Source organism: Diceros bicornis, chromosome 26 (assembly GCF_020826845.1).
Source record: "Diceros bicornis minor isolate mBicDic1 chromosome 26, mDicBic1.mat.cur, whole genome shotgun sequence".
In the NCBI taxonomy this organism is placed as follows: domain Eukaryota; kingdom Metazoa; phylum Chordata; class Mammalia; order Perissodactyla; family Rhinocerotidae; genus Diceros; species Diceros bicornis.
Genome location: NC_080765.1, coordinates 8,081,943 through 8,102,157, shown reverse-complemented (window position 1 = coordinate 8,102,157; position 20,215 = coordinate 8,081,943). Strand labels below are relative to the sequence as shown.

At 42.0% G+C, this 20,215-nt stretch overlaps 1 protein-coding gene across 1 annotated transcript in view; it reads right to left on the bottom strand.

Moving 5' to 3' along the window:
- The window catches only part of BAIAP2L1 (BAR/IMD domain containing adaptor protein 2 like 1), a 103,794-nt gene extending 92,189 nt beyond the window's left edge, over nt 1–11,605 (bottom strand). The window contains exon 1 of the mRNA XM_058569283.1: nt 11,316–11,605. Within this exon, the coding sequence (XP_058425266.1) occupies nt 11,316–11,366 (51 nt within the window). The 5' untranslated portion in view covers nt 11,367–11,605. The remainder of the gene's footprint in view (nt 1–11,315) is intronic.
- Nucleotides 11,606–20,215: the final 8,610 nt, after the last annotated feature.

Genomic DNA, 20,215 nt, shown 5'->3' with positions numbered 1-20,215 from the left:
ATTGTTTTAAAAGGCATGTGTTGGAATAAAAAGCAAGCAATGAATTTACAGGAAAGAATGTCTCATATGCTGGGTCACATTTGTTTAGAAAGCCCCAAAATACTTAACAGGTAACAGAAACTTTACCAGATCAAAGTAAATTATTGATTTCATATAGCAAGTGACATTCTTTTTTTTAGTTTACTAGTTCTTTCCAAATGCCACTCTTATAATAGTATCTGGAATAATTCTAGTGAACTTCCTTAAACCAGACCCTGTGAGATGGATCATTCTGCTTTGCTTTAAAATCGCAGCCCTTGCAATCTGAGAAATATTGTTCAAAAACCCAAAATAAGTTTAAAAAAGTTCAAGTTTGTTATTTATCAGATACCAATAAGGGAAATCAAAACTTCTAAAGTTCTTTTTTTGTTTGTTTCTCATCTACTTCTCTCATACATCCAACTTTCCAAAGACTTCTTATAATTGCCTAAAAAACTCCTCTTGACTTTAACCTGCACATACAGTATACTAATCTTTTCCTCCTTTCTTCTAATACTGCAACAAAACAAAGTCCAAAGAACTGAATTGGTAAAGGCAGGACTCCTCTGGAAGTGGATACTGCCCCCAGTATCATCCTCCCCAGACTGATGATACTGGGAGCAGGCCAAGGTGGAGGGAAAGGCTAGAGATACTAAAACCTGGGCATTGTTGTCTGGTCATAAGCTATAAACTCTAGAAAAGCACATCTCTGTCTTTTCTCCAGTGTGGGTCCCAGTGCTGACCACAGTGCTTGGTGCAGCTGTGGTGCATAAGAAAATAGTTGCTGAAAGAATGAATGCAGGTGGTAAGCTTGGCACATACGTAACGGATGCGCAAAACATGGTAGCTATTGTTATTAGCGCTATCTCAGTCCCACTGGCCATGGAATAGGTGAGGATTTTAGTTACAACTGCGTGATAAGCATAGATCTTCACTATTTATTCGACAAATATTTTTAAGTTCTTACTGTGTATCAGCACAACAAGGGATTAAAAAAACCCTCAAGGAGTGTATAGCTCATTGACAGAAAAATTCATGCCAATAACTTCAACATTATTCTTTTATTAAATATTTACTCACCTCTGCCTATGTGTCCGTCACTCTACTAGATACTGCAGATGAGCAGTAAACAAAACAGATGAAAATCAATGCTCTTATGGTGGTTACAGTCTAGTAAACACACGCTATCACTGCTAACAGACTGTGCTAAGAGCTTTCATGTATTATGTTTAATCTTCACAACCATATGAGGTGGGTACTATTATCACCCTTATTTATAGATGAGAAAATTAAAGCACAAGGTCAAATGGAGGAATATGACATTATTAAGTACATACAAAAATCTGAGATAACACAAAGGATGGATTGGTTAGCTGAAGAAGTCATCTTCTCAAGGGGCACAACAATTGGACTGTCATATAAGAACAATGTTTTGCATGTTTAAAGGGTGTTTACACACTTAGAAATATATTGTACTGTCAGACATAGCTGATGTCCTGCACCCGGAGCTTCTCCAAGTGTAAGATGAAGCCCATGGTAAAACACACCTTTTGGTCAATTAAAACCATTAAAGTTTTAAACAACAACAAAAAAAATTGCAGAGGCCAGCCTGGTGGCGTAGTGGTTAAGTTCGTTCCCTCTGCTTTGGCGGCCCGGGGTTCGCGGGTTTGGATCCTGGGCATGGACTGACACACCACTTGTCAAGCCATGCTGTGGCGGCGTCCCATATAAAGTAGAGGAAGATGGGCATGGATGTTAGCCCAGGGCCAATCTTCCTCAGCAAAAACAGGAGGATTGGCAATGGATGTTAGCTCAGGGCTAATCTTCCTAGAAAAAAGGAAGGAAGGGAGGGAGGGAGGGAGGGAGGGAGGAAAGGAGGGAGGGAGGGATCGCAGGACTTAAGTATAAGGAATTATCATTGTAATTTTCCTAATTTTCTTTTGCCGCTTGAGTTTTTGTGGCCAGAAATGAATTGGTCTGTCAGCGTAGGTCTCAGCATCTGTATCGGACAGGCATATGACGGTGACCAGGGTTGTCTCATGTACTTCTCTACCCTCCACAGACAGGCTGGAGCTTCCCTCCTCCTAACTCAGGAGGGGGCTGCTCTGTCCCAAAGGTCAAAGAGAAGCACTTAGGGTGGCTGGTAGTTGGACTGGTCATCTGAGATCTGTTCTGACCCCCAACCCCAATCTTTTTCATGTTTATTCTAGGCAATGTGTTCTGATCATCTGAACTTTCATCCCTACTTACCTGGACAGGCTGTTACTACCACTTCTGTACCTTTTCTTGTCCTTGTAATTACTGCTTTTGTACCTTTCAAGGATACAGCCGCACCTTGAAAGGGATCAGCTGCTTGCAACATCAGGAATAAGACTCTTAAAAGACAGTTGTAAAAACTGGAATTTGGGTATCCTCAGTTTTGTTGAATTCTTTTTCTGTTGCATTTATAGTCTCAGGTTAGTAAGTGTTAAAAACCTACTCCTTTAAGTAAAAAATGAGAGAAAAACATTAAGATTTTAAATTAGGCTTATGTTTAAAAGATTAATTTGTGGGGCCGGCCCGGTGGCACAAGAGGTTAACTGCACGCGCTTCGCTGCTGTGGCCCGGGGTTCGCCGGTTGGGATCCCAGGCATGCACCGACGCACTGGTTGTCGAGCCATGCTGTGGCAGCAACCCATTTAAAGAAGAGGAAGATGGGCACAGATGTTAGCTCAGGGCTGATCTTCCTCACAAAATCAAAAAAAAAAAAAAAAAGATTAATTTGCAAAACAGGCAGAAAATGGCACATTTTAGCTTAGTTTTTAAAACTTTTTATCCATTAAAATGTAATATATTGATCTCTGCTCTTTTTTTTTTAATAGCTTAAACATTATAAAAGTAATCTACTCAAAGAAAATTCCAGAAGGTAGAATATAAGTGAGAAGTCAGTCTCCCTCCCTCCCCACCCTAGAGTTAACCACTGCTGTCCTTTGATATTTTTAGTGAAGGAATTGCTATTGCTTAGGGACTTTTTAACCTCCAAAGTACCGTATAAATAAAAGCAGTTTAAGCAACAAACCCGAGGGCATCTTCACTCACCTGCTGTTCTCTCTAAAGCACACGCAACTCTAGGAGGCTGTGAGCGATCAGTTAGATCTCTGAGGGGTGCTCATTTATTTTGCTCCCTATATGGGAACACATTCTGGTAATATTTTTCATTTATTTTTGAATGAGAGAGAAGCCAGAAACATTTTATCTCATTTACACAAGTCTCACCTTTACTCGCAAAGATTTGAGGCAGCTGTTACAACCAGAACACAGTCCCTAAAATAATGATAAACCAGAAAGACAGACTCGAGGTCTGGAAAACAAAAGTAGAAGTATAAAATCAAGCCTGAGGAAAATAAGAACAAAAGTATACAGGCCTGAAGAGCCACAGAGCTATAATTACTCTGTATACATTGACAAATACAAAGTTTATGGGGGGAATTATGCCCAACAGTGGTAGACATGAAATCTCAGGTGTGCTCCTGGCCAATGTCCATAAGTTACTATATCTAATAGGTATACACACTTTACTACTGTTCAAAAAAAAAAAAAAAAGCCCTCTACGGGTTATAAAAAAGAAAATGGTTTTAAAAGACCTACTTAATTGGCTGGGGTTCAGGAAAGGTGCATTCTCACACAAGCAGATTACAGCATAATTTGGGGCATGTTTTCTGGAGGGCATTTTGCAATGTGTAGCAAATATGCTTTAAAATGTACCTGCCTTTCGACCCATAGCTCCCTTCCGGGTATTTAGCTTAAGGAAAACATCATGGCTGTGTGCAAAAGCTTTAGCTGCAATGATGCTGACTGCAGGGCTTTAATAGCAAAGTATCAGTGACAATCTTACATCCCATAACAGGGGACTGGATCAATAAATTATAATGGAGAATGGAGTACTGTGGAGTCATCAAAATGATGAAGCACAGAACACTGACTGACGTGGAAAGACGTACTGGAAAATACTAGACAGAGTGACAATAAGAGTTAACAGTGTTATCTCTGGGTTGTGGGATTCTGGGTGACTTTTACTTTCAGTGTAAATACTCATAGAAATTTTGGAACTTTTCTGGTATCAGAGAAAAATACAGTTTAAAAAAGCCTCTGATTGGGCCGGCCCTGTGGCTTAGCGGTTAAGTGCGCACGCTCCACTGCTGGCGGCCCGGGTTCGGATCCTGGGCACGCACCAACGCACGGCTTCTCCGGCCATGCTGAGGCCGCGTCCCACATACAGCAACTAGAAGGCTGTGCACCTATGACACACAACTATCTACTGGGGCTTTGGGGGTGGGGGGGAAGCCTCTGACATTAAAACCAACATACACGCACACACATAAATAACTAAAATATGAATGATTGTGGGAAACCCTGAGAAGTATAATTTGGGGGACTTGTTCTCAAGTATGTACAATCTAAGTGGGGAGAAGACTCAAATTAAAAATAACATTTCTTTTAGAAAGCACTAGTCTTAAAACTTCTTGATTCAACTGTAACTCATTGAAATTCTTTTTAAAAATCAGTCTACTGTGCCTGCAACAGTAAAGTAGGGGCATTTTCAAGAAAAGTCACACAAAAAGGGAAAGGTACTTTCTTTCTTTTTTTTTTTTTTTGTGAGGAAGATCAGCCCTGAGCTAACATCCATGCTAATCCTCCTCTTTTTGCTGAGGAAGACCGGCTCTGAGCTAACATCTATTGCCAATCCTCCTCCTTTTTTTTTTTCCCCAAAGCCCCAGTAGATAGTTGTATGTCATAGTTGCACATCCTTCTAGTTGCTGTATGTGGGATGCGGCCTCAGCATGGCCAGAGAAGCGGTACGTCGGTGCGTGCCCGGGATGCGAACCCTGGGCCACCAGTGGTGGAGCGCGTGCACTTAACTGCTAAGCCATGGGGCCAGCCCCGAAAGGTACTTTCATTAATACTCAATTAACAAGAAGATTCAATTAACCATATCTCTGCACCCATTCCCAGCATTCCAGTTTGTTTAAATATGGCTCATCTATGCCTCCAACACCCCTTACACAATAAAAACTTTTTTGTGTGTGTGAGGAAGATCGGCCCTGAGCTAACATCTGCCAATCCTCCTCTTTTTGCTGAGGAAGACTGGCCCTGGGCTAACATCTATGCCCATCTTCCTCCACTTTATATGGGATGCCACCACAGCATGGTTTGACAAGCGGTGCGTTGGTGCGCGCACGGGATCCGAACCGGCGAACCCTGGGCCGCTGCAGCAGAGCGCGCACACTTAACTGCTTATGCCACCGGGCCGGCCCCCACAATGAAAACTTTTGATGTGTTCAGCTGTAATAGTTGTAGAGTCTAATCTACTGAATACCACAACTGTATGGTCTCTCTCAGACCCACGTTCCCTAGGTCCTGGTTCTGTCTTCTGACATTAAGTAACCCCTATGGAGATCAGGCTCCTGCTGAGGTTAGAGAAGTCTAAGCAGCAACCCTGGGGCAAACAGTTTCTTTTGTTTTGTTTTTAATTTAAAAATTTTATTTGCATATATCCATCAGAGTGGCCAAAATTAAAAGGAAGGAAAATATCAACTGTTGGCCTGGATATAAATCAAGTGGAACTCTCATACACTGCTGGTGGAAAGGTCAACTGGTACAACCACTTTGGAAAACTGCTTGGCAGTTTCTACCAAAGCTAAATATTCCAAATACCTTATAACACAGCAAATCCACTCCTAACTATATACCCAAGAGAAATGAGGGCCTATGCCCATCAGACATGTACTAAAATGTTCATAGCAGTGCTATTCATAATATCCTGGAGTAGTCTGAAAACAAGCCGACTGCCTCCTCAAGAGAAGAACAGATAAATTGTGATATATTCACAGTGGAATACTACACAGTAAAAAGAATGAACTAACTACAATTACCCCCACATGGATGAATCTGACAAACACATTAGGTGAAAGAAGGCAGACAAAAAATAGGCCAAACTAATTAGTGCTGTTGGAAGATAGGAGAGTAGTGACCTTGGAGGGGGTGTAGTGACTGGAAGGCAGCACGAAAGGGAGGTCAGGGGTGCTGGTCATGGTCTGCTTTTTCATCTGGGTGCTGGTTACACAGGTGTGTTCAGTTTGCGACAATTTAGTGAGCTATATACAGTAGCCCCCACTTACCCGAGGTTTCGCTTTCCACGGTTTCAGTTACCAGTGGTCAACTGGAGTCCAAAAATATTCAATGGAAAATTCCAGAAATAAACAATTCATAAGTTTTAAATTGAGTGCTGTTCTGAGTAGCATGATGAAATCTCACGCTGGCCCAGCCCAGGATGCGAATCATCCCTTTGTCCAGCATATCCATGCTGTATATGCTACCTGCCCATTAGTCACTTACTAGCCATCTTGGGTATCAGATCAACTGTCTAGGTACTGCAGTGCTTGTGTTCAAGTAATCCTTATTTTACTTAACAATGGCCTCAAAGAGCAAGAGTAGTGATGCCGGTAATTCCCATATGCCAAAGAGAAACTGTAAAGTGCTTCCATTAAGCAAAAAGGTTAAAGTTCTTGACTTAAGAAAAAAAATAGTATGCTGAGGTTGCTAAGATCTATGGTAAGAACAAATCCTCTATCGTGAAAGTGTGAAGAAGGAAAAATAAATTTGTGCGAGTTTTGCTGTCATACCTCAAACATATATGTATAGGAAAACATAGTATATACAGTGTTCAGTACTATCCTCGGTTTCAGGCATCCATTGGGGGGTCTTCCAACATATCCTGGATGGGTAAGGGGGCCTACTGTACACCTAAGCACATCTTTCTGTATGTATATTACAGTTCAATAAAAAGTTTTAGAAACAAATAAAAAATATATTTACAAGTGTCAACAGATAAGTTACTGTTTGTGTTGCTTTTATAAAATAATTTTTACTTCTGAACTGCAGAACAGAATAAATAGCTGTGTAGAATCTTGAGGAAAACAAAAATCCAATTTGTTGCAATTCCATGCACATTAGGTTTCCCTTGCAGGTCTGCCTGTGGCTCATTACAATAGAAGTGCAAGACAAGAATTAAGGTCCAATACTGAAATAATGTAAACTCAAAAGCAACCTGAAACGTGTGAATGGTGTCACCTCTCCATGTGGTCCCAGTCTCACAGGCTTCATAATAAAGGCTGCTCTCAGCCTCACAGGCTGCTCTGTCTGCACAGCAACAATGTTATCATGGTTCTAAAACCTCTTCCCAGTCAAGAAAAATGTTATGACAGAAAAAGATATCTATTGTTAGGCTTTGTATTTTCATTTTGCCAGCCAAAAAGCTACAATACTGGGCTGTTCAGTTTAATATTCACCACCTGGCAACTCTTTCTGCTGCTACTTGGCACCTGATTCTTACTGTCCTCTTTTTTAGTCATCACAGAGCCAAGAGCAAGTTGTCTGGGCTTCTGCAAATCCCATTTTATCTTGAGCACACTTGAAGAAAGTAGCATTTGGGAACAGATGAAGATATCTAATAGCGTATACAGCTACAGCAATAAAAATAAAAGGCAATTTAAAGCTTCAAAAGCTAGACCTGTACAGCATAATCCACACTAGAAGCCAACCAGGCAGAAAGTTTCACTTATACACCCCAATTGAACCCAAATCGAGAAAATAAAAAGCCATTAAATAAACAAAACCTAGTACACATGCCTAGAATGCTTACTTTACCCAGTGAAAGAACAAAAGTATCTCAATTTCCAATTTAAAAAAAGGTTTGTTCAAAATATGTCAATGATGACAAATTAATAGAATGACAGAAAAATTTGGTAACATCTTAGATCACCAAATTATGAAAAGGTATTCTGTTGGTGCATTTTTTGGTCACTAGAAACTAAATTACTATTCAAAAAGAAGAGGGATGGAGGCTGGCAGGGTAAATGGTATCTGGGTGCCAGTCACTCATAGACTTTGGGCCTTAGTTTCTCAATGGTAAACAAACAAAATCCATATCCACCTTGATGGCTGATGTACACTTAGAATGAAACAAATGCTCTATGAAAAGTATCAAGGGAGGGAGGTGGGAGCCTGGCATAGCACAGGTGCTTACTAAATAAATTAGTGTTCACTTATTACAAATACGCACGTCCACTCCACGCCAGGAACTGTTCTAAGAGCTCAGAATACAACAAAACAAAGCTCCTTTCCTTTGGGAGCTCACATTCCAGTTGGAGAGGGGGGAGAGACAAACATCATAAATAAATATATAGTATATCCTAAGTAGCAAGTGCTATGGGGGAAAAGGTCAAGTTAGGCGGGGTTGGGAGATGGATGGCGTTGTCTGCTATTTTAAAGAGTTGTTTGAGAAGGCCTCTCTGAGAAGGTGACATTTAAACAAAGACTTGTGTCCCTTTCCCTCCCTCTGCTTTCTAGGTGTCATTTTTCCCCTTCATTGCTACTTTAGCAAGATTAATGTAGGTATGACATCCCTGGATGATGTCACACCCATCCCCCCTCAACTTCCTAAGACTTTAACAGTTCTAATTTCTAGGAAGGCTGTTGTTACTCTTAATTAAGGGTTTTTTTGAACTTTACTTCTTCCTTGTACCACTAATGCACGTACTCATTAGAAAACCATGCAAAATCACAAGTAGGAAGCTGAGGGCAAATTATGGGCATACTATAGACTGAAGTGTGGGGAGTGGGAGGGATCTTTGGCTTAGTTCTAATTAGCAACGGTAACATTACTTGACATTTGGGGGCTTATTATGCCATTTGTGAAGCCATAAAACAGACATCCTTCTGGGATTTAGCATGAATCTCCAGTAATCATTTCTCTAAATATCCACTTTAGAAAACTCAGCATATGTGTAAATATATACTAAAGGATTTTTGATACGGCATACAGAGGATCATACTACTTTATAATCCCCCATTTTCTGTGAAGAATTTATTCCTTTATTTTATAGTTGGAGAAATTTGAGTATTGAAAAAAAAATCTAAAATCCATACTAGCAAGTCGTAAAATCTCATTTGCAGGTGGCTTTTGTAAACGCACCTGGTTAGGTTATGTTTCTATTAGTAAAACATTGTAGATAGCTCAGTAACATCAGGGAAATCTCTTTTTAAAAGAACTAGATTCATCAACACTGTCAGTAGATTTTTTTCCATATTAAGCTTAAATTGTTTTCAGCTTTGATCATGAGGGGTGGGTAAGGTGGGGAGGAAGAACCTAATGGAGAGGTAGTGAAAGTATTTCAGCCTTTCAATTGACCTGTGAACGTAAAATTCACTGTGTATTTCCATCATGGCCAAAGCATGAGCTAGCAGCATTCACTTCATAGATTATACATAAATTTGTTGTCTGGAGCTGTAAATTCTTATTCCACCATCTCAATATAAAAAACATGATCCCAAAACATTAACAAGGAAATGGTGATTAAAGTCAATGAACAAACATTTGTGAGCTTTTAATGTTTTAAGACACCTGGGAATGGAAAGCACTAAGATACTGGTCTTTGATCTTCAGTGTTATAATAACTTTTCGAAAAATGAAAATGATTTACACTGCCTTATATCTATAAATACATATGACCAAAACTATGAAATCCACACTCCTCCTGCCCCAGTTTTTTGGGTAATATGACATGCAAAAGTGGTTGGTTGGCATTTGTGGCACTGTAATCCACTGGAGTACAGTCCTCCACTGAGTCATCACTAAAAGTGAAATCAGGGAAGAAGTGGGAGAAAGGGCCAAGAGAAGAGTTACTCCTAAGCATCTGATTGCTTGTCTCAAGTTGATATCTCATTTCAGATTGGAAAAATTTAAGTGTCTGTATTCTTGGAGGCAGGGGGAGAGAAACTCCCGTGTTCAAGTGTTTTTGTGGCCCAGCAGATACTGTAGACGCCGCAATGATCTACATTCCTCAATTACACACAGTTTTTTCTTTACTGACAGTCATCCGAGTAGCTGTCACTCTCCAAGACTAAGATATGTTTTATTTACACATTTTGTCAACACCCCACAATTCCTTCCCGCCCATCTTCAGAATCATTTAAATATTAACAACTTCAATATAAAGGTAAAACTTGAACATTCAAATTTCCAGAATTTCTAAAAATTGCCCTCTGCTAAAGAAACACATGAATAAGTAACAGATTTTGGTCACAGTTACTTAATTGGCCCCAAAATGCTGTGTCAACTGTGTTTACTATCTCTATCTATCAAGTGTAACTCACGTTACAGTCTTTGTGTATTCATACGAAGGGAACCAATACTCTTTTGAGCTTCAAGGGATAGATTATGAATATATTTTCATGCTCTTTTTTATTCTTCTCCAACAAAAGTCAATAAACTCTGATTTCAGGAATTCACTCAGATCTTGCAAATCTAGAAACTGAATTTTAGGGTTAAAAAAAATCTATAAAAATGACCAAACTCTGGGCCTTAAAAATGACTCCAAATGAATTTGGAGAACTTGAAAGTCTCAGGGGTTCCATGAGCCGTAAGCTGAATTAAAACAAGAGTTGTGTTGTATTGTATTAATAGCAGATGATTAAACATATATCTTATTTCAACTGGCATTCATTTAGAAGTACTCGAACTTACTAAAGTGGCCACTAATCCTAAATCCGTTTCTGGAAAACTTCGTAATAAATGCAAGTTAAGAGAATGACCATCCACGCATTCCTTACGGTCGCGTCAATTTAACAAAACCTCGGGCGTCCTCTGCTCCAATAACCTCACAAAATGAAAGATGTCTAAGAGCCAAGTGGAGCTGAAAGCTGGTGCGAAGAGGTCTCGGAGGGAGAAAGTTGCACCCTCCCGGGGAGCAGACTCGCCGCGCCGTGGACCCCGGAGCCGGGGCCCCCCGGAAGCGCAGGCTCGGTTCACCCGGGCTCCCTGATCACCCGAGTCTCGCCCTGCGCTCTCGGGCGGGCGCAGCCTTTTCTCGGGGGAAACTCGAGCCCGGCTCTCCGCTCTCCGAGAGCTGAAGCGCCAGCCCCGCCGGCGCGGTCCCCGACCCACGGAGAAGCCGGGAGGAGGACGTGGCCGCGGGGACTGCACAGACCGCCCCCTTTCTCCCCCGAAATACGTCTGGCTGTGCAACGTGTAGTTTGTTGGGCGTCTCCATGGCCGGGAGCGCGGGGGGAGGGGAGGAGATTCCCGCGTGAAGTCCCCTCCTCACCCCAAGGCGAGGAACCCCCACCTGCCCCGGCAAGGCCTCCCGCTTCTCCGCCGCGATCCCCGCCCCCGGCGCCCCAGGGTCCCCGGGCATCCCCGCCCTCGAACCCCGCACGCCCGTGCCGCCAGGGTCCCGGGCCGCCCAGGGCCTGCTTACCCGGTAGGTGCTCTCGGTGAGCCGGTTCACCTCCTCCGGCCCCCGCGACATGGCTGCAGCCGCCCGGCGGGCGAGCGCGGGAGGACGCGGCCGGGCCTCGTGGCCGCCCGACCCGGGGCGGCGGGAGCGCCGGAGCGCGGCTGAGAGGCCCTCGAGGGTCCGCAGTCGGCCCGGGAGTGCCGGCGCGCGCCTCAGCCGCCAAAATGTCAAAAGTTGCGGCGCCGCCGCCCGCCAGAAGCTGAGGAGCTGAGGAGACGCAGCCTGACGCGGCGGAGCGAGCGGAACGGGCCGAGCGGCCCTACCTGAGGCGGCCGGGGTGGGCGGGGCCGGCGTGGGCGGGGCGGCCGCGAGGGAGTTCGGCCCATGTGGGCGGAGCGGCCCCACCTGAGGCGGCCGGGATGGGCGGGGCCGAGCGGCCGGGGATGGCGAGGAGGAGGCGGGCCGAGCTGTGGTGTGAGGGGGGGGCAGTACCGCCCGGGTGGGCGGGGGCAGAGGTGAGCTGGGCCAAGCGGTGGGGCGGGGCCAACTGAGGGGGCCGGAGTGGGCGGGGTTTAGCAACCCGTGTGGGCGGGGCGGAGGTGAGCGGGGCCAAGTGGGCGGGGCCACCTGAGGCAGCAGAAGTGGACGGGATCTAGTGGCCGGTGTGGGCTGGGCATCCCCACCTGAGGCATGCAGGGCGGGTCGGCAACCCTGCGCTCTTTCGCTGCTAGTGGAGCCATCCTGGCGACGCGAGGACGTGGACCCCGGAGGCGTCCGTAGCTTGTGTTGCTGTTCTGCTTGGACAGGGCAGGCACCGCGGGCGGTCAGGCCTCTGTGGTCCTAGAGCCCTGTAGTGTCCCGCGCGGTGCTGGCCCCGGAAGCCCCGAGTCTCACGCTCTCCCTGGGCGCTCCCCCAGAGCTGCCTTTTGAGGACTGAGGGAAGAGGGGCCCATGTACCCCAGTTGTATTGATTTCATTGCTTGACCCCCTGGATCTCACTGACTCCAAAGATGTGAGGGACCCCAGGACACGGGCTCTCATAGGTGGAGGAAGGGGGCTGCCACTTGCATTTTGGGAAGCTCTGATATATCAAAAATTAATAAATGCCAAGATTTGGTTACAGAAATGGCGGTACGTTTTTAAACTTCACATTAAGAGCCGCCTTTAACTCAATGCAATTTAACCGTGCTATTCACAAGATGGTTCCTAGATTTAGAAAACCAAGGTGAGCTGAGGTGACCCGGCTCTTCCTTTCAGCGCTCAGAGTCTAAGCAGGTGCGTAGCTCCTGATGCTCCTTTTTCTGTCTCCACCCCAGCCCCAGCCCAGACCCTGAGGATCCGGAACAGGCTTCTCCCAGCAGGAACCACCACTTACCGTCTGAGACATCCACCCAACAAGAGTGGGAAGTCTTATTCTGGTTTTAAAAAACTTCTATCTGGGTGCAATTGCGTCTTTTATGGCCTGTAAAAATATGATGCTTCTAAACTGCTTCTGTGATAAAGTTCATTGGGAAATGTACACAAAGAAGGCACTGTGTGGCCCAGATGGGAACTCCTGGAGTATGAGATGCTGCTGGACTTAGAACAGAACAAACTACTTGGACTCTGGGACAATGTTATCAGATTTTGTGAGCTATAAAACATATCGTGCTTGGGAACTAAAAGGGTATGTGTTCTTGGGTATTGGGGGAAATAACACATCAGCCCTAGGTTTCAGGCAGTGGAAGCAGCCACCTCCTTTCTTAACAAATTTCTAGCATTTGGCTCATAAGATTTGCCAATTGTGTTTCATTTGCCATATGTGAGATGCACTCATGACGTTATGATTGCTATAAATTACTTATAATTACTATAAATTACTTATAATTACTATTACGTATTAGGCTCTTCAAGTACGTCTGTTGGTTTTCATTTAAACTTGAAAATTGCTGCCTTAACTTTTCAGGTCACCATTTGCCTTAGAACTTCCCTCTGTGCCTCCTGATGAATGGGGTCATTTCACCCTCTGCTGCAAGACAGTCAACCGAGGAGATGGAAAGAGAGCAGAGGCTTAACATTTCACACCCCACAGCTCAGCAATGTGGTTCAGAGCCAGAAAAGACAGAGATTAACAAACTACCATAAAACCAGCAAATATCTCAGATGGCCGGATTTGATTGCCAAGATGAGAGTTGTATGCAAATCTTCAAACAGATATTCAGTCATATTTAACTCTCCTTATGGAGTCATTTCCTGGTTAGGACCATCCTGCTCCTTTAGAAGTCTTTGAGAACGGCCAGTACCAACATTAAGAGGAGTGCAGTTCAGTCAGCTTGGCACATAGATGCCTGGCAGGTGTTTGTTGAACAAAAGAACAAGTGAGTATTGATTATCTGCTCTGTGCCAGGCACCCTGCTGGGGGTTGTAGGAGTGCAGAGTGAAGCGGGCTTGACCCAAGCCTTTAATACGTGTGCAAGAGGTAGGAAGAGGACCACAATGAGAGCAGTAGTAGAGGTACAGTCAAATGTGCTATAGGTGTAAAAAGGTGGGAGCACTCTCAAAAGGCCATTTGTGTTAGACTCTTCAAGTATATCTGTCAGTTTCATGCAAGCTTGGAAACCCACAGTCTTATTTGTTCTGGGGCGTCAGTGATGTTCAGAGCCAAGGAAAGTAAATCGATAGACAGGAATGACTTGGGAGAAGGCAAGGAGCGGCCACTTTGCTCCACAGTTCTCTGCCTGCTGAGAAAGCTCTGTGGCAGCTCTCCAACTGCCCAGGATGCTGCCCTGAAGAGGAGCTGGCCTGGCCTCGCTGGAAATCAGCGCCCCACCTCCCCAGGGGCAGGCAACCAAGGTTTCCTCTTTTAGCTCCTGCTTAGTTTAAGTAATCAAAAATCTTGTTTATGTTCACAAAACTCATGAGATGCAATTGTAGATGACAACGTCAGTAAGATTTTGAAAGCCACACTCCAAATTATTTTGAGGTTTATGCCTTCTTCTGAACCTACCGTGGGCCCTGGTGATGGGTCCTCTGCCTAGATGGGTGCTCTGGGATCTTCACAAGAATTCTACTTTGTTTCATGACAAAAGAGGTCCTTGCTGATAACAATAGTTTTGGGCAAATTCCCATATAAAATACCAAGAGAGAAGATGGGGCTTTAAATGTTCTTATTCTGAAAACTTATTTACCTTTCTGTAACTTTCTTCCAGTCCAAGAGTATTAACTTCTCCAGCATGCCAAGCTCATTCCTGCTGTAGAGTTTTTCATTAGCTGTTCCCTCTGCCTAGAATGTTCTCCTGCCCCCACTGCATTCCTGTAATTTGGATTTCAGGCCTTCCCTAACAACTCAACCTGAAGTAGTGTTTTAGGCCTTCTCTATCATAGCATTCTATTTTAATTCTAGTAGGGCTTATCACTAGCTATGGCAGACTGAATAATGACTTCCCAAGGACGTCAAGTCCTAACCCTTGGAACATGTGAATGTTACTTTATGTGATAAAAGGGGCTCTGCAAATGTGATCAAGGTAAGGATTTTGAGAGGAGGGTATTATCTTGGATTGTCTGAATGGGCTGGATATAATCACAAAGGTCCTTATAAGAGGGACACAGGAGAAGTCAGAGGAGAAGGCACTGTGATAACAGAAGCAGAGACTGGAGTGATGTACTTTGAAGATGGAAGAAGAGGCCATAAGCCAATGAATACAGGAGGCCACTAGAAGCTGGAAAAGGCAAGCGTGTGGATTCTTCTCAGAAGGAACCAGCCCTGCTGACACCTTGATTTCAGCCCTTTGAGACTCATTTCAGACTTTCCAGAACTGTAAGAGAATAGATATGTGTTGTTTTAAGCCACTAAGTTTCTACTAATTTGTTACAGTAGCAGTGGGAAACTAATACACTAGCTTATCTTTTTCTCATTCATTTCTTTATTGATTACCTCTTCCCACCCCTGCCCCACCATTAGAATGCAAACATCTCATGAGCAAGGATGATTCCTGAATGGTTCACTGCAGGTTGCTCAGTGCTTGGCACATAGTAGCTCCTCAAGACTGTTAAGAGGATGAATTTATGATGTAGACAAGATGCTCTTCATTTCACAGGAAACAACTACATCAGAGGTTGGTTTTCTCCAGCTTTCAAAAGACAATAAAATAGACCACTGCAAAACAGATTATGGGTCTGAAGTCCTCTAAGGGAATATACAGATTTTAGATTCAACGAATATCAAAAGGTAACAAGGCATTGGCATAAACGGATTTTGAGAAAAAGCTGTGAGCTTTCTAGCAGAGTTCATTGCAGAGTATACATCCAGTCACACTTATATGAATATACTGAAAATGTTAGTGCTCAAAAAAAGGTGAATACTTATCAAATTTATAAAAACACTAATGATAGGTCTAAAGTATAGTGGCTTATTACCTCTGGTATAAACCCTTCTAGGAATAAGAGTTAAATGCAACATATATTAATATACTATAAATGCTATATGATCATGAAGCATTCAACGGATTTCATAAGATACACATGAAAACCAATTTTGTCACTTCAATGGTATTTGAACCACTTATACTTTTCAACATTGTTCTGTTTAGAAAGCTCAAATCTTAATCCATCTTCTCTGTTGCTCATGAGTTATTAACAAGCACTGTGAAAATGTTATTTGTTTTTTTGTAGAATTGACATTTTATCCAGCAACTCTTGAGTCGTTGTTGTTGTGTCTTGTGTCAATGAACGCTTAAGTTTGTAATGGTGAGATCAGAGCTGGAGATGTTGAAGTTTAGTTTAGTATGCTGACTGATAGTTTAGCTGGGTATAGAAACCATACCTCTCTTTTACATTTTTCATATCTTTATCTTTTTGTGTGTGCTGCATTCTGAATCATCTTCCTCTGAATCACTCATTCTTTCTTTGGCTATGTCAAATTCCTGTGTAACCTGTCCATTGAGTTTTAAATTTCAGTACGATTTTTCATTTCTATACATTCTATTTGGTTCTTTCTCAACTATCAGTTTCTTAAAAAAAAAAAAGCTGTATTGAAATATAATCCACAAACAACAAAATGTACCTATTTAAAGTGTACAATTTAAGGGTTTTTTGTTTATTTGTAAAGTTGTGCAACCATCACTACAATCAACTTTAGAACATTTTCATCACCCTAAGAAGAAATTCTGTACCCCTTAGCAGATACACCCCATTTTCCCCCAGCCCTTTTCCCTATTCCTATACACCACTAAATCTACTTTCTGTCTCTAAAGTTTCACCTACTCTGAACATTTCATATAAGTGGAATTGTACAATATGTGGTGTTTTGTGATTGGTTTCTTTCACTTAGTATAGTGTTTTCAAGGTTCATCTATAATGTAGTATGTATCAGTACTTCAGTCCTTTTTATTGCCGAATAATATTCCATTGTATGGATATACCACTTTTTTTATCCATTCATCCATTGGTGGACATTTGGATTGTTTCCACTTTTTGGCAATTGTGAATAACACTGCTGTGAAAATTGTGTATAAGTTTTTGTGCGGACATATACTTTCTTTCTTTTTTTGTGAGGAAGATCAGCCCTGAGGTAACATCCATGCTAATCCTCCTCTTTTTGCTGAGGAAGACCGGCTCTGAGCTAACATCTGTTGCCAATCCTCTTCCTTTTTTTTCCCCCCCCAAAGCCCTAGTAGATAGTTGTATGTCATAGTTGCACATCCTTCTAGTTGCTGTATGTGGGACGTGGCCTCAGCATGGCCGGAGAAGCAGTGTGTCAGTGTGTGCCCAGGATCCAAACCCGGGCCGCCAGTAGCAGAGCACGCACACTTCACCGCTAAGCCACGAGGCCGGCCCCCAGACATATACTTTCATTTCTCTTGGGTACATACCTAGGAGTGGATTTGCTGGGTTGTATGGTCATTCTATGCTTAACATTTTTAAGAACTGCCACACTGTTTTTTTAAGTGACTGCACCATTTTACATTTCTACCAGCAAGGTATGAGTGTTCCAATTTTTCCATATCTTTGCTCATACTTGTTATTGTCTATCTTTTTGATTATAGTCATCCTACAGGGTGTGAATTGGTATCTCGTTGTGGTTGTGATTTGCGTTTCTCTAGTGGCTACTGGTGTTGTACAACTTTTCATGAACTTATTTTATATCATCTTTGGACAAATGTCTATTCCTTGGCCCATTTTTAAATTGTGTTAGATTTTTATCTTCTTATTATTGAGTTGTCAGAGTTTTTATATATTCTGGATACAAGTTCCTTATCAGATATATGATTTACAAATATAATATTTTCTCCCATTCTGTGAGGTTGTCCTTTCACTTCCTTGATGGTGTCCCATGAAGCACAAAAGTTTTTAATTTTAAGTCCCATTCATCTATTTTTTTCTTTTGTTTCTTGTGATTTTGGTGTTATAGCTAAGAAACCATTGCCTGACTCAAGGTCATAAATATTTCCCCCTGTTTTCCTCTAAGAGTTTTATAGTTTTATCTCTTATATTTAGGTATGTAATTCATTTTGAGTTAATTTTTGGGTATGGTGTGAGAAAGGGGTCCAACCTCATCCTTTAGCCTGTGGATATCCAGTTGTTCTAGCACACCATTTGTTGAAAAGATAATTCTTTCCCCCATTGAATTGTCTTGGCACCCTTGTCAAAAATCAACTGATAAGTGTAAGCATTTGTTTCTGAACTTTCAATTCTGTTCAGTTGATCTATATATCTATCCTACCACTACACTGCCATACTGATTTGATTACTGTAGATTTGTAGTAAGTTTTGAAATCAGAAACTGTGAGTCCTCCAAATTTGTTCACCCTTTCAAGATTGTTTTGGCTGCTCTGGGTGCCTTGTATTTCCATATCAATTTTAGGATTTTCTTGTTAATTTATACAGGAAAAACATCTGGGATTTTAATAAAGATTTTATTGAATTCATAGATCAATTTGAGAAGTATTACTATCTTAACAATATTAAGTCTTCTTATCCCTGAACATGGAACGTCTTTGCATTTATTTAGGTCTTCTTTCATTTCTTTGAACAATGATTTGTAGTTTTTCAGAGTATAAGTTTTACACTTCTTTTGTTAAATTTATTCCTAAGTATTTTATTTTTCTGATGCTGTTGTAGACGGAATTGTTTTCTCATTTTCATTTTCAGAGTGTTCATTGTGAGTATATAGAAATATAATTGATTTTTGTATATTGATTTTGTAACCTAGTTATCAGATTGAGGAAATTCTCTTCTATTCTTAGTTTGTTGAATTATTATCATAAAAAGGTATAGGATTTTGCCAAATGCTTTTTCTGTGTCTGTTGAGATGATCATGTGGATTTCTTCTCTATTCTGTTGATTTGGTGTACTACAATGATTGAGTTTGTATGTTGAATCAACTTTGCATTCCTGGGATAAATTACACTTAGTAATGGTGTATAATCCTTTTTATTGTTGCTGGATTCAGTTTGCTAGTGTTCTGTTGATTACTCTTACATCTATATTCTTAAGGAATATTGGTGTGTTGTTTTCTTGTGATGTCTGATGGGTTTCAATATCAGGGTAATACTGGCCCCGTAGAACGAGTTGGGAAGTATTCTCTCATCTTCTATTTTTTGGAAGAATTTATCAAGACTAGTATTTAGTTTTCTTTAAATGTTTGGTAGAATTCACCGGTGAAGCCATCTAGGTCTGAACTTTGCTTTGTGGGAAAGCAAAATTAAAAATTAAAATTACTAATCTAATCTCTTGTTATAAGTCTTTCAGTTTCTTTTTCAGAATGTTATTTTCTTGTGGTTTCTATCCCTTCATCTCTTTAATCATTTACAATATTATTTTATAGTCTCTACCAGATAGTTCTGTGTGGTTTGTGTTTGATTTTGTCTTGTTTGGTTGTTTCTGGTTTCATTCAGTCATGGTTGTGTCTGCAGATTCTCTATCATGGTGGGTCAATCATTTCCTTATCTGTTTTACTAATTTCTCACTATGAGATCATGTTCAGTGGTGATCCATTTTGTCTCTAAGAACGCTGGATGCCCTGGGTTGTGAAGTATTCCTTCAGAATAGTCTTGCATTTGTTCCTGCCAGGCACGCCAAGGAGCTCACCATGGGAGAGAGTAAAATTCAGACTCTGCATCTGCCCCATGTCACAGGCTTAGTGGGTTAAGTTCTCTTAGGATATTATTTTTTTCTCCTTAAAACTCCAGTTAAGTCAAACTCCTCTGTCCTCCCCCGGGTCAATAAGTATTTTCTAGTGCCCCTCTTACTGGCACAGAGTCTTCTGAGGGTCCCACCTGTGTGAATGGGTCTTAGTGTCTACTCTTCATCTTGCACAGGTCCCAAATCCTTGTGTGGGTGAAACACATAGCATTTGAAACACCTGACCATTTAGGCCCATTTCCAAGTCCAGTACTCCCACTCACACCCCCAAGGGCTGCCGTATCATCTGTTCCAGAGATTGGTTTTCTTCCCTTTGTGTTTTTGGTATCTGATATATTTCCTTTATTCTTGCAAACTCAGCTATGTGTTAAAATATTTTTGTTACATTAGCCATAATTTTAAGTAACTGAAACTGGAGGAATTCTGGGTGGTACAGTCTGCCAGGAGTCTGAAAGGGCCTTTGTAGTTTCCATTTGAGACTGCTTATGGCGCGATAAGTCCTGGGCTAGGAGGCCAAGGATCATGTTCCGGTTTGCCTCTATTGGTAGGTGGGACTGGCCAAGGCATTTTTCACTTCTTGGTCTCAATTTTTTCACCTCTGAAATAGGGTAGTTGGTCTTCAAGTTACTTTTAGTTCTAAAATTGTCTGATTTTTTTTTTTTTGACTTCTGTCCACAGCATTGATTCAGAAGTCTTTCTTTTTCTCCAGGTGCCAGATGGCCTCTGGGAAGAGAGGCTATTTGCCAGAGGCCAAGATAACCTGAACATTTGTTTACTTTTTTAAGGGCAGAAAGGGAGAG